This window comes from Gadus macrocephalus, chromosome 5 (assembly GCF_031168955.1).
Source record: "Gadus macrocephalus chromosome 5, ASM3116895v1".
NCBI classification, from domain to species: Eukaryota; Metazoa; Chordata; class Actinopteri; order Gadiformes; family Gadidae; genus Gadus; species Gadus macrocephalus.
Genome location: NC_082386.1, coordinates 10,499,369 through 10,513,699, shown reverse-complemented (window position 1 = coordinate 10,513,699; position 14,331 = coordinate 10,499,369). Strand labels below are relative to the sequence as shown.

Genomic DNA, 14,331 nt, shown 5'->3' with positions numbered 1-14,331 from the left:
CATCCATTCTGAAAATGTAAGCATAACATTTGAATTGACGGTCCACATATTCATCCCCTCAGACCGAGGTGACCTCCCCAACAGACAGCGAGGACCGGACCCCTCGCCGTCTCCAGGCCATCTGGCCGCCCCCCAAGCCCAAGGATGAGGAGGAGAAAGTGGGACTCAAGTACACCGAGGCAGGTGAGATCTCCCCCTTCCCTCCCCAACAGCATCCCCCACGAGAACCCTCATGTCAGAGACCCCTATGTCAGGGGCCGTCCCTCCTCATGTCAGAGACCCCCATGTCAGGGGCCATCCCTCCTCATGTCAGAGACCCCCATGTCAGGGGCCATCCCCCCTCATGTCAGAGACCCCCATGTCAGGGGCCATCCCTCCTAATGTCAGAGACCCCCATGTCAGGGGCCATCCCTCCTAATGTCAGAGACCCCCATGTCAGGGGCCATCCCTCCTCATGTCAGAGACCCCCTGGCATGGGGGTATCCCTCCCAGGTGCTGTACCCTCATCCCGACGACTTCGCCTTCATTGACACAACTCTTATTGGCTGAAACTGCCCCACCTTCTATGATCATCCTTATGATTCACTCTGTTGTTATTCCATGCTGGTAATGTTTTTCTGTTACACAGTATCTAACACGGGCACTAATCATAGACAAGGCTCCTCCCATGCACCTACCCATGGATGCTTCACACCCAAACACCCTCACCCTGCTCAGCCATCCAGCTGGAAGGGAAGCTAAACAAAGGAGGACAAAACAAGTTGGCTCATTATGAGCAATAGGGCTTAGGCCATGTTAAAACAAGCGTGGAACGCGACCAGCCTTGGCAAATCGAGGCCTCTCTCGATTTGCCAAATCGAAACCATCATCTCGTAGTCACAAGATGAATGGCTCTGTGTGGAAAGATAACACGATTATGGCATTCACAACCGACCACATTTCTTGCATACTTGCATGTCGGAAGGGAGATGGAGATGGAGATTTGGCTAATGGGTTGATTGAGTTAGGAAGGAAAAATGCATTGTTTGAATATGAAAGCCGGCACCATGCCACTTGATCCGAAAAAAAGCAGACGAAAGGTCCCTGATGGCTGTGTGGAACAAACAGTGTTGTAATAATAATGCTAGCTAGGTGCAGCCCTGAGTCATGAATATATTTTTGAAAAAGCCAGTAGAATAAAGTTTGACTTTAATTTAAACTTTAATTTATGTTCCTCAATGGATAAAAGTGTTGGATTGTTTTAAGTGACTGTAGAGCTCCAGAGAAGACATATAATAGCTGAACAGAAGATGCTTTCACCAGATACAAGTTACACAAGTTGGTTTTGCTAGGCAAACTAAATGTCAACACGGATGATGAGAAATTCAGCTTCCTGAATTTTCATCACACATCCACATGTAAGTCCTAGAAGGCTTATGGTGTTAGTTTATGCTTCCAGTATGCGGGGTAATCCCAAGTCTTCTCCTCCTGACTCGTTTCAGAGCACCAGGCTGCCCTCTTGCAGCTGAAGAGAGAATGCAAGGAAGAGATGGAGAAGTTGCACGTGAGTTATCACAATAATTACACAATGTGTGTGTTTGCGCCATTGGCAAAAGCAGTAATTCATTAGAATGAAAATGCAATACTCGTGTGACAAGTTGTATTTGAAACCGTTTTAAGATGGGTTCACGTTATGGTATTTGTGCTTGACGTTGGCACAAAAGAAGCCGAATAGGAACAGTCAAATTAAAGGTCAAGCAAAGGAAAAGCACTAAAGGGGGGATTACTTAATCAACAGTTGGATTTTAAATTTCAATACATGAAGTTTGTTATTTTTTATTAAAAGGATGCGTGGGTAAAATCAAGCCAAGTCGAGCAGTTTTCTTTACCAAACACCAGATGGCACTAAGTAAGCATGAAATCAGGGAATGCATTGCAGATGAGCAGCAGACGCAGTAGGGCAGTCAGACCCTCTGGAGGAGACCTACAGTTTATACCACCGCCTGGCATTCTCTTAGGTTGTCTTGTTGTTGTTCGTTGGTCTTCCTGTCATTTTCTTTTTTTCTACCGTGCAACCATACTTTTCAGAATAATAGCATATTTTGATACCAAGGCTATGAATAATCAAGTGAGTTATGACAAACATTGACCGACAATACAACAACTTGTCAGTGGAACACATTTGGAGATATTTCTGTACCAATCGTTCGTTCTGATGTACCATTTATAACCACAAAGTCACGGTCTAATCAATTACATTTCTGTTCTCTTTCTTTCATGTTTTCTGAGACCGTACAGTTATAAAAACACCCAACAGTAAACAGCATATTGAAACGACCAATGCACATGTGACACTAAGCCGTGACATGCATGTCCAATATCCCGAATTCCTTTCTTATAAACAATTAGTTTATAAGAAAGAAATACTTTGCTGTGTGACGTTATGACTCGCAGATGTCCTTTCACGAAGTGTCCCGTTTTTATGATTGCTTCCCATCCTAACCCAGACAGTTGCCTTTGCGTACAGTCACCTCACCAACCTCCAAGCTTCATCCCCAAGTCTCTGTCAGGCAGCCTAGTGTCTCACAGACTCAGGGACACACTGAAAGCTGTAGCTAGGACTTTCTCTTCTATGTCCCAACTTCCAGGGGTAGTGCGTTTTATTTATGTTTTTCCCCCCACGATTGGTTTGGTGTGTTTTCTCTCGCTGCCAAATTGGGCTCAACTTATGGCAGAGAGAAAAAGTGACAGTGACAGATGTATTTTTCAGAGGGCCCTGTTGAATCAAACGGCATGGGCTTCTCATGCATGTATTTTGGCCACAAGAAAAGGAAAGAGAACGTGCCTAATTCCCTTTCTAAACCCCACCGCACACTAACAACGATCATGTGTAAGATTAATTTCAAAAGGACTTGGTCTTCTTTCTCCTCCTCCCCGTCTCTCAAATCAATACTTTACTTTGATTGGACCTTTTTTGTTGTTTGAAATGTCCCATAAACAGTGGACTTATTGAATTTTCATTATGTTATTGTAACATTGGCAACACATCAAGTGCAGGCGACATGTCATGAATTACGCCGTTCCTTTCGTTTGTTTTCCTCTTTATTTATTCGTCACAGTGGCAATCTACACTGCAAAAAAAAGTGGACGTAGTTACTTGTGCATGAAAATGTTTCCATCCACGTGACCCAAACGTTTCCATCTCCGTTCCCGTCGTTCCCGTGTCCCGCCGCTCCCTCCCACAGGCAGACTTTGAGCTCCAGACCTTCCAGCTGCGGGGAGAGCACGCCGTGGCGGTGTCCCGCCTGGAGGGTGTCGCGGCCCGGCTGGAGAGGGACGGCCCGCGGGGCGCCCTCAAGGCCGGCGTGGAGCTGCGCGAGGCCTGCGTCTCCACGGAGGACGAGCTGCCGCCGCCGCCGTCGCCGCCCAAGTCCTTCCGCAACGTCTGCGTGCAGACCGACCGGGAGTGCTTCCTCAAGTCCCCCGACGAGGGCCCCGCCGTGAGCCCCGGCCAGCAGCACATACCCCGGAGGCTGACCCTGGACGCACTCCCGCTTGGCATCGGGGCCGGGGCGGCACCTGGACCGCCACCGCCGCCACCACCGCCGCCACCACCGCCGCCACCCTTGCCAGGCCACCTCGCACCACCCCCCCCTCCTCCGTTGCCGGGACACATGAGATTGCCCGGACCACCTCCACCCCCACCCCTCCCCGGCGGTGGACCTCCACCCCCACCCCCGCCCCCACCTCTCCCAGGCGCTGGACCTCCACCCCCACCTCCGCCCCCACCTCTCCCAGGCGCTGGACCTCCACCCCCACCTCCGCCCCCACCTCTCCCAGGCGCTGGCCCTCCACCCCCACCACCTCTCCCCGGCGGTGGCCCTCCACCCCCGCCTCCATTCCCTGGAATGGGTCCGCCACCGCCTCCCCCACCACCGGGCTCCGGCCAACCACCCCCACCTCCCATGGGTGGCTACACTCCGAAGGTGGAGAAGGCCCCGCGGAAGCCCAGCGTGGAGCCGGCCTGCCCCATGAAGCCCCTGTACTGGACCCGGATACAGATCCAGGACAACAAGTGAGTCCCAACGCTGACAAGTACTCCTTTGACCGCAGGCATGATCCCTTCACCACTGTAGTGTTCTATTAACTAGACGTCAACTCCCACAGTGTGTGTGTGTGTGTGTGTGTGTGTGTGTGTGTGTGTGTGTGTGTGTGTGTGTGTGTGTGTGTGTGTGTGTGTGTGTGTGTGTGTGTGTGTGTGTGTGTGTGTGTGTGTGTGTGTCCTGCTTCTAGATTTGAATGTTCCTCTAGCTGGTTCCCAGTATGCCCGTCTTTTTTTTGTTACAAGCGCCCCACCGGGAAGAAGAGACTCTTGCCCTCCCAGGGCCATCCGTTGACACTGCTTATGTGATTGTAAGTGGATTATCCAGTCCATTTACAGTGGCTGTGGTCGCTGCCTCTGGTAGCCAGGCCTCCGGCTTTATGGCCTGGTTGTATTAAAAAGAGGAAGGGAGAGAGTAGACTGTGGTTTCTCTCTCTCTCTCTCTCTCTCTCGCTCTCGCTTTCCTCGCTCGTCCAGGTTTGTGGTGGCAGGGCCTGATATATTCAAGGGGCCAAAAGCAGTTTCAGTTGAGCAATAAATGTTACAGTACAGGGTGAGGGGGGGGTAGGTGAGTTAAAGGGGCATAAAATGGGTCGTATGTTTAACTGTAGCCGGATCAACTAACCGATCTGCGATAACTGTGCGTGTGTGGGGTGGGTGGGTGGGTGGGTGGGTGCACGTTTAGGCCACAACTGTGGATGCGTACGCTGCACTAGTGCAGTATTGGGGGTGCAGGCCGAGACTGGGGAGAGTGAGGATCAGAGGAGGGAGTCCAAAAGCCGTCAGGAGGACTTGTCCGATCAATTAGAAAAGCGTTGTCTCGTGGGGAAAGCGTTTGTGGGATTGATGGATGATTCAGTTTTTCCCACGTGGGGCTAGCCTGCCTCTGTGGTTTGCTTCGTCTCTGAAGCTGTAGAGTGGTCCGTTTGGGAGGCGCGGTGTGAAATCAAAGAAAGGAGGGCTTTTTTGATCTTCAGACTCTGCATTTATCATCATGTCCTTGGATAGGGGAAAGCCACAGATGAATGCCTTTTGCCAGTGTGAAGCGAGCGCCAGCAGAAAGCAGAACCGGTTCTCCCTGCCCTGACCCCGACTGATTCCCTGGCAGGAGACCTGATTGTTCTGGTGTTTGGGTCTTTGATGCGTCGGCCGAGCCTCTGTTGTTGTGCTCCGCTCACCATCCCACCCCCCTTTCCTTGTGAAACGTTGTTTATTTTCAGCGGACCTTGTGACTAAAGGGCGAAAATATGTACTTTAAGGCCGAAGTAAAACAACGGGATAGGAACAGTTCAATATTAGGAAAGCGATGTTTGTTTTCAATTGATCAGGACAGATTTGTATACATAACTTTTGATTGGGTGTAAATTTCACGATAAATAAGAGTATTAATCTGGTGCACAGTATGATGAGACAATCTCCCATGTGCGGTTCAACGCTAAACACGTTTAATTGCAAAAGTCTTGTGTACTAATCGCTTTTATACAAGATGTTAATGATGCATCCACATCAATGAGTTGGGGCGGGGCGTTTTGAACTGTTATTGATTCAATTTGATAAAGTTTTGCTTTGTGATAAATACACACAAGCTGAGCAGGTGTGCATGCTCCATTGTCTCACTGCGTCACGTTATTTTCTGGATTCATGTGTGGAAAACGAGAGCGAGCGAGAGCGCAGAAGAGCAACTCTAAACTCCTGAGTTCCACCTCGCTTGGGTCATCTTTGTCTTCTGCTTCTGTTTGCTTTTTTTTCCACGTTACCCGGCAACCGGCGAGCCACAACATGGCTTCCTGTGCCTTACTCATTTTCCCAAAATGCTCTTTTAAGGGTAATACAGCCCTTAACGGACAGCTGAAACCCAAAGAGTGATTTGTTTCATGTTTACATTGCCCAGTTAGTAGATAACGCTTAATTAGGAACCAGGAAAGTGACTTTGGTTGAGCGTATGTCAAGGCCAACTTTCTGATGAACACCAAACTGGAAAATGGAAATAAAGAACGAGTCAGGCAGAACGAGTTAGCATCAAATAAACCACGACAAATAGACGGCCCGTTTGTTTATGTCTCTAGCTGACAGCAAATAGCGTTTCAAACAACCAAAGCCCTTGTTACTTTTTCCATATATCCATGACCAATTGGTCCCCGCTTATGGTAGCCTCGCTGTTTCTTTAATGTCTTTTAAAGTTAAACCATGATGCGTAGTGTACCGCTGACTGAAACCCTGTCTCTCTGTGTGTGTCTCCAGCAACAACACGCTGTGGGGCTCCCTGGAGGAACCCGACCTCGTAGACACCGGGGAGTTCGAGGAGCTCTTCTCCAAGGCCACCCTGCAGCCCAAGAAGAAGCCCCTGTCTGACGCCTACGAGAAGAAGGCCAAAACCAAGAAGGTATGCAAACATACACTGTGTTGCTGAGACCCCCCCCCCCTCTCCCGCAGCAACAGGGTCTCCTCTGAAGGTTCCTGGTCGTTCTGTGTGCCGCAGCGATGTGATAGGCCAGGGGGGTTGGGGCCGAAGTGTTTGGAGGGAGAAAAGATCCAGTCTTGTGTTTTTGGCCTTAAGTTCCGCCGTTTGAAGTCTGAGCTGAACCGTCGGCGTTGAGAGACCCGCTGAGCCCTCGGTCAATCACTTAATTTCTCCTGAAGTGGGGGTGGTCGCAGCGCCGGGGCCAACAATAAGAAGGGTATCTGTGTCTATTTTCACTGACGTTATGAGAGCTGCCACATTCGGTCACGTCACGACGCCGGGGAAAGTACAGTAGTAAGCCAGGAGGAGGGTGATTTGGTTTCTTAATGGAGACTGCCGGCCCTCCCAAGTTGGTCAGGGTGCGGAGCCAATCGAAAGGAAGGTCTCTCTCCTCCTCTCCGGAGACCTCCCAGTGTGGCTGCGCATCACTTCACACGCCGCCCCTTTAATGTCATGGTCCTTTAATTATTCCTAAAGCTTTCAGAGAGCTCTTATAGACAACATTTTTGTGTCTTCACGTAGCCGTTCCTGTAGGGTGTGATTCCCCCACACCCTATACCGGTGCTCATGAAGGGGGATGTGACAGTCGATCGGCCCCTAGACCCCCTGCCTGCCTACCAAAGCGCCGACGGCTGGTGGAGTCCAATGGTGCAGCACTGCACTAAGTTCTGCTGCGGCCAGAGCTGCGTCAGCCCTCCAGCGGCCCCCGCTGCTCCTTGTCTGGCGTCCAGACTGTCGAGGCTCAGCCTGTGGGCCAGACTGTCCTCCCCCGATCCATACACGTCCCCTCCTCGGATCAATCGGGCTCCGCAGCACTCCGTAGGGCCACACTGTGTGTGTGCGTGTGCGTGTGCGTGTGCGTGCGTCTCTGAATGATCCATCCAGTCTGGTCATTCTTAACCAGCCATCTTCAAAAGCGAAACATTAGATCCAACTCTTCATAACCACAGACACGCGTCCTGCCAACTGCCTTACATCACCCCCTTAAAATGCCTAACCACCCTGATATACTCATTCAAACTCAAGGACACTCGGCACAGAGTATACAGCTATTTTGTGAAGAACGTGTTGTGTCTCTAATTTCTTGAAACTCGACTCAAGCCAACCGTTAGTGTGTGTGTGTGTGTGTGTGTGTGTGTGTGTGTGTGTGTGTGTGTGTGTGTGTGTGTGTGTGTGTGTGTGTGTGTGTGTGTGTGTGTGTGTGTGTGTGTGTGTGTGTGTGTGTGTGTGTGTGTGGCAGTCCAGCTCATCATAATTACCCACCACCAAAAAACGAGAATTGATACGTAAAAATTGTGCAGTTGTTTTTCAGCTCCCTTGGCGGCGCAGATCCACGCGGTTCTAAATGATTCATTCGGGCGGACGCACTCTCCTCTGAATCACACAGCAGATAGCGCTGACCTCCCAGGAGTCTGGAGGGGCGCACGAAGGGTTGTTAAAGGAGGAAGAGAAGGAGGGATGTTTGTGGGGGCGGAAGGGGGGTTTGTATAGGCTGTGATGGGGATCATGAATTGTCGCGTCTACAGCAACACAATTTCCATTCTCTCACTTCCTATACGCTGTGTACGCCAGTTAACCCGGAGAGCTCAAAGAATACGAACGCGATTAGAGTTACCACAACAGCGACCAGGAGAATGAGCAAATGACGAGGAATTTGACAAAGCGAGGTCCGATACGTAACGGAAACGGGTATCCCTCTGTCAGAAAGCTCTCTCTCTCTCTCTCTCTCGCTCTTCCGCTCCTCCTCTCTCTGCTAAACCCATGGAACTGAATGTACTGCCCTCTTTCTCGCTCTGTCTGTCCGTCACCATCGCTTGCCAATAACGCTAAATCTGAGTGATCCGCTCCAGGCGGTCCTTCGTGAGAGCCCCCCTCGGGGAACATGGTTAGAGGGGCTGGGGGGGTGGGGAACGGATAACGCAAGGGGAGCCAACGGGAAAGATGTTGATCAGGGTGATGATGATGGTGGATGTTGTGCGATGACATGGAGGTGTCTTTGAGGACCAGCCGGGGGATGGGGGGGGGGGGGGGGGGGGGGGGCGGGGGGTTGGAGGTTGAGGGAAAGGAAATGCATGTCATCAAGTACAGACGGACGCTGTAATCTGTGGAAGTGAGGAGGACATCTGGTCTCTCTCGCAACAGCAGACACACACACACACACACACACACACACACACACACACACACACACACACACACACACACCCGAGTTGTCGGGGAGAGAAAAATGCTGTTTTTATCTTGCATGTGTTTTTGGGTCTGGATTTGCTTCCCGCATTTGCTTTGTGTTGTATAAGTGTATGTGAATCTGTTTGTGATTGTGTGTGTTTTGAGTGTTTGTGTTGCTATTTGTTTCAGTCTGATGATCAATCGATTGATCTACAGTCCCGTCTTCTCCTCATAGAATTGGAACGTATTTCGCGTTTGACGTGACCTCGAGAAGTGGGTAACAGGAACATCAATCGTGTGTGTGTGTGTGTGTGTGTGTGTGTGTGTGTGTGTGTGTGTGTGTGAGCGTGTGTGTGTCAGCGTGTGTGTGTCAGCGTGTTTCTCATGCCCAGCGACACTAGAGTCTTGATCGCTTCTGACCCGGCCTCGTGGGAAAGTGTTGCCAGATCGTGTCGGAGCCTCCGGGCCCGGCCGTCGCTCAGCACTGAAGAAGGGGATGGGATGGAGGGGAAATGTCTGCACATTATGCATACACGCCTCCCTCCCTCCCCGCACTCGCTCGCATACCATTCCCCTCAACACGCAGCAGCGGACTCGGGGAGAGACTCTGCCTACACGCATTCTACAGTTAATCTTTATCACGTGTGAAACGGGGGAAAAGTCAAAGCACTTGTTTACTCGCGTGTCTTTTTAGTTCTCCGCTGATTACCATATCAAAGCTGGGTGACAGCCCTCTCTCTCCGTCTCCCACCCTCCCACCCTCCCACCCAGGGCTGACCTGAGCTGGGGTATAATTGCAGGCATGTGGCTTCACTCCACGGGCCGTGGGGGAGGCAACCAGAGAAGATCGGGAAGGGTTTGGGTGTGTGGGGGGGGGGGGGGGGGGGGGGGGGGGGGGGGGGGCTGTAGTGTGCGGAGCTGGAACTAGGCGCATGCCGGCGCATTCAGGTTGGGGAGGATGAGGAGGGGGGATGGATGGAGGTAGGGAGGGGTGGACGGAGGGGTGACGTTTTTTTTTCTATGTTAACATTAATTTGAGGCGATGCTTGTAATCATTTGCTTAAAAGCAAATCTTTGTTACAATTTTACAGTTCCCTGATTACAAGCATCTGATTAAAAGCATATCTTTGTTACAATTGTGCAGTTCCCTGATTACAAGCATCGCCTCAAATTAATGTTAACATAGAAAAGAAACGTCACCCCTCCCTGCCTATCTCCCCTCCTCATCCTCCCCAACCTGAATTAGGATGAAAGGGAGGAAGAAGATGCTGATAAGGGGGTGAAACGTTAAGCTATGCAAACAGATACACAATCACTCACAGAAGCAATCCACACATCAGTGTGTGTGTGTGTGTGTGTGTGAGTGTGTGTACATGCGTGTGGGTGTTTTGCTTTCAAAACACAATGAGGAAGAGGCGGCACATATTTCCCACCGCCCACGTCCCGGTCCAGTTTACACGTTGCCGTTTGGTACTTTAAACAAACAGTGGCTTGAAGCAGTTTAAAAATCATGCTGTTTGGGGTGGATGAGTTATGAGCTCTCACCCAGAGTTTATTAAAAGCATAGTTGAGGTGTCGGGAAATGACGCGCGAGTGTGGGTGTAAGATTAACACCAGCGGGGCCGAGATGACCGCTCAGGCGGGCGGACGCATCACACGAGAAGCTCCTCCCCCCCCCGATAAGTCCTGGTACTGCGCTCCGACTCTGGTACGACGCAGTCAGGCAGTCAGACAGACAGACAGGCACCAGCAAGCAGGTTGGCCGCGCAGCCTCTTCTGTGTAAACTATCCCCGGTTCTCTGAACCTGTTGCCCTCAGCCAATCTGCACTAACATCAGCCACCTGCTGCATCTCAAACCCCTCTCTCTCTCTCTCTCTCTCTCGCTCTCGCTCTCGCTCTGTCCTCTCTCCTTGTGTGTCTCTCTACCTCCCACCTCTCCTCCTCAATGTTATCCCACTCTGGGGAGTTATTTGGGCCCTTGGCTCCAGATGTATTCAGTTTTATTAATAATTGAGTATTGGCACACAGGGAGTTAGATATTAAGTTGCGGGTTTGGAGAGTACCCCTTCCGATCCACAGGGGGGCGCTGCTGTTATCTATTGGTCGTCCTCTACGCCCGTTGCCTCGATGGCAGCATCAGCATCACCCTGGCAGCAGAACTCCCAGCCGCCTCGGCTGCACGGTGTGAACTGTGAGGCCAGCGGTCCGCCGTTCGCCCTGTCCCTCCTCGTTAAGTCAGCCGCCGCGCCTAATTGGAGGGTTCTCGAGCGGGGGGGGGGTTCCCAGGACGGCTACGTTGTTTTTTTAGTTGTCGTGGTTGTTTTAGTGCGGCCACTTCCAAAGTGGTTAACTAGAGGTGTCGGGCTGGGGACAGGGGGGACGTGGAGGGGGGGAGCCTTGGTGGGCCAGCTCGCCGTCTCTGGTCCGCAGAGTGCGAGATCCCCGGTGATCCAGGTATAATGGAGCTCGGAGCAGCATGGCCCCCACTAACGCCCGGTAATGCAATACCCACTTCTAAGGGCCCCGCTCCCCGGGCCCCGGCGGCCCGGGCCCCAGTAGCGTTGCGCGCCGCGATAGCCTAATGAAGAAGCCCAACGCATTAAGTTTTAGAGCGGCCCTTCGGCTTGCCAAACAACGCTCTCTGGCTTTATGGCTGAATGCAGTCATAAGTAATTGCGGCCATGTGTAGGGCACATATAAAAATGCTGTGAATTTATAGTTTGTTATAAAAAACAACCCGCCCCCCCCCCCCTCTGCCCCCTCTTTTTTTCTTTTTCTTTTCTCTGAGACTGTCTTTTTATGGCGCCATGTTTGGAGCCCTTTGTACTTTTTCGCTGTGACATGATATTGTGATGGTATGTGTGTGTGTGTGTGTGAGAAGTGTAGGCATGGGAGTCAATGTGTGTGTGTCTCTTATCTCATTGTTGTTGATGCTTTTAAAGTTAGAGGTTTTTAAGATGAAGCCCCTCCCATTACTGGGGTTCTGTCCACTCTAATTGGCTGTGCAGCTGTGTGACAGAACTATCCTAGCTCGATTGGCTGAGCAGTGGGAGGGCCTTTGGGAGTGTTGATTCTTGTAAACAAAAAGAGGTACTGGGCTGGCCAGCATTTTTTATTGTAGCATGTCTAAATTCAAATGTATTGGATGGGATTTTATTGGTACAATTATGGAAATGACCATCGATCAGCATTGAGCACAGATACGCCCGGGTTATTTTAAGCTACGAGCTAGTTGAAATATTACACATTGCTATTTTAAACAATTATTTAGTTGTTTGCAACCTTAATGTAGGTTGTAATTCTTGTATGTAAATCATTATGATAGTTAATCATGTTATACTTTCTAATGACTCCTATGAATAATAAATTGATTCCTGCCCCCGCACAGATCATCAAGTTACTGGATGGGAAGAGGTCTCAGGCTGTGGGCATCCTCATATCCAGCCTGCATCTGGAGATGAAGGACATCCAACACGGTTAGGACAAGTGGCTCCCCCTCCCTTGCCTCCCTGCCTCCCTCCCGTTCCTCTCTCCCTCTATCCCTCCTTCACTCTCTCTCTCTCTCTCTTTCTCTTTCTCTTTCTCTTTCTCTTTCTCTTTCTCCATCTCTCTCTTCTCCATCTCTCTCTTCCCCCCCTCCCCCCGCTCTGCTTCTTTTGTCAAACAGTCCCGGGCAAAGGTGGTGGTGGGGGGGGGGTCGGGAGTCCTGGACTGTCTGACAACATGAGCAGAGCTGGACATCACTTTCATTGCTTTCTAGCAAGGAAGCGTTGAGGTAGAGCGGTAGTAAACAGAATATATGAGCTCCCCCTTCTTTTCACCATGTGACGTGGAGGGGTCGTGACAGGACGCAGGCTTGAGTTTCGGAGGCGCTCTGTTAATCTGGGCAACGGTAGATTATTATGAATTATTAACACGGCTGCGTAGGGAACACAGACATTTTTTATTTTTTTTATTTTCACATTTCTAACTAGCAGGAGAAAATGGAGGTGGGGAGGGGGGGGGGGGGCGGTTGTATGTCCCTCTGATACGGAAACATTGGATTAGGATCAGGGCTCCCGGGGACGTTCCCAGGTCTGTCCTACCCTGGTTAAAATCAAATCAGAGTCGCATCGTAATCTCCGAGGCAGACGGGCGACGGAGGCACCGCATGGAATGATTACACATGGCTTTTCCGTGGAAAATGCAGACGTGCGTGTACTGTGCATGCGTGTGCTTGTGTGTGTGTTTGTGTGTATGCACGTGTGTGTGTGTGTGTGTGTGTGTGTGTGTGTGTTTGTGTGTATGCACGTGTGTGTGTGTGTGTGTGTGTGTGTGTGTGTGTGTGTGTGTGCGCAATTTTGTGTGTGGTAAACACATAATGGTGGTGCTGGGGACACAGGCAGCAGCGCGGGGGCCGGGTCGTTGGACTGTGGCGGTGAGCGTCTGCCGCCTGCTAGTCTGAGCACGCGGCCAGGCGATCTGTTTATTGTAGCCAGTGACGGTTTCCACAGGCCTAATGGGAGCGACACCCCGTTAATGATGTGAGCGCGTATAAATCCACCTTTCACAGTTAGCAGACACTGCGCAACCACATAAAACACACGCACACACACAGGCAGACACACACAAACACACACACACAGAAAAGCCCTAACCACGAGCCCAAGCCAAAACAGAACAGACCAGATGACCCCTTTTTTTCCTTTCCTTTTCCTTTTTCTTACCTCCTTTCTTTTTTTTTTTCTTTGCTTTGTTTCACTTGTTATTTCGTGTGTGTGTGTGTGTGTGTGTGTGTGTGTGTGTGTGTGTGTGTGTGTGTGTGTGTGTGTGTGTGTGTGTGTGTGTGTGTGTGTGTGTGTGTGTGTGTGTGTGTGTGTGTGTGTGTGTGTGTGTGTGTGTGTGTGTGTGCGCGGCGGTAGGAGAAGCCCTATAAAAGTGGCGGTGTTCTCAGCGTGTGGGCACCTCTCGAGCCTTAATGGGAGGTGTAGGTGAAATGGACAATTAGAATCTGACAATGAAGGACGGCACCTTAATAAGCACTTCTAAGGGCCCAGGTCCCGGGGCATGCCTGCTTGCCTGCCCTTTTGTGGCCAAATTAAAAGGACATGGGACATGTAATGTTATGAGAGCTACTAGGGAGGGAGGGGGAGAGGCTGGAGCTGCCAGGGCTTTTACAGAGTGGGGGGGGTGAAGGGAGAGAGGGAGGGTCAACTGGCCCCTAAACCTGAGGTCCTGGGGACCCCCAAAGGCCACCGTGGATCAAGGGCGAGGGGCTGCCCTCCCTGACGCCTCGCTTCACAGCACACACGCACACATGTGCTCTCATGCATGCACCCAGACAAGCGCGCGCGCACACACCCAGGCGTGCGCGCACACACCCAGGCGTGCGCGCACACACCCAGGCGCACGCATGCACACACCCAGGCGCACGCATGCACACACCCAGGCGCGCGCACGTCGCACGCATACAAACACATGTACGCACACATTCATGCACGCATACAGATGCAGCCGTGCACAGACATGCGTACATAGACACATCTCTTCTCTCTCTCTTCCCCCCCCCCCCCCCCCCCCCCCCACATACAGCCAAGTCGTTGAGTGAGCGTGATGTTGGCAGGCTTTGATCTGAGGGTG

General features: G+C 51.2%; 1 protein-coding gene across 2 annotated transcripts in view; it reads left to right on the top strand.

Moving 5' to 3' along the window:
- The window catches only part of LOC132457834 (formin-like), a 51,582-nt gene that overhangs the window by 13,743 nt on the left and 23,508 nt on the right, over positions 1-14,331 (top strand). For both annotated transcript variants that reach the window (XM_060052186.1, XM_060052185.1), the window contains 5 exons: positions 63-183; positions 1,482-1,543; positions 3,225-4,054; positions 6,323-6,464; positions 12,101-12,188. In XM_060052186.1, coding sequence (XP_059908169.1) covers positions 63-183; positions 1,482-1,543; positions 3,225-4,054; positions 6,323-6,464; positions 12,101-12,188 — 1,243 coding nt within the window. The remainder of the gene's footprint in view (positions 1-62; positions 184-1,481; positions 1,544-3,224; positions 4,055-6,322; positions 6,465-12,100; positions 12,189-14,331) is intronic.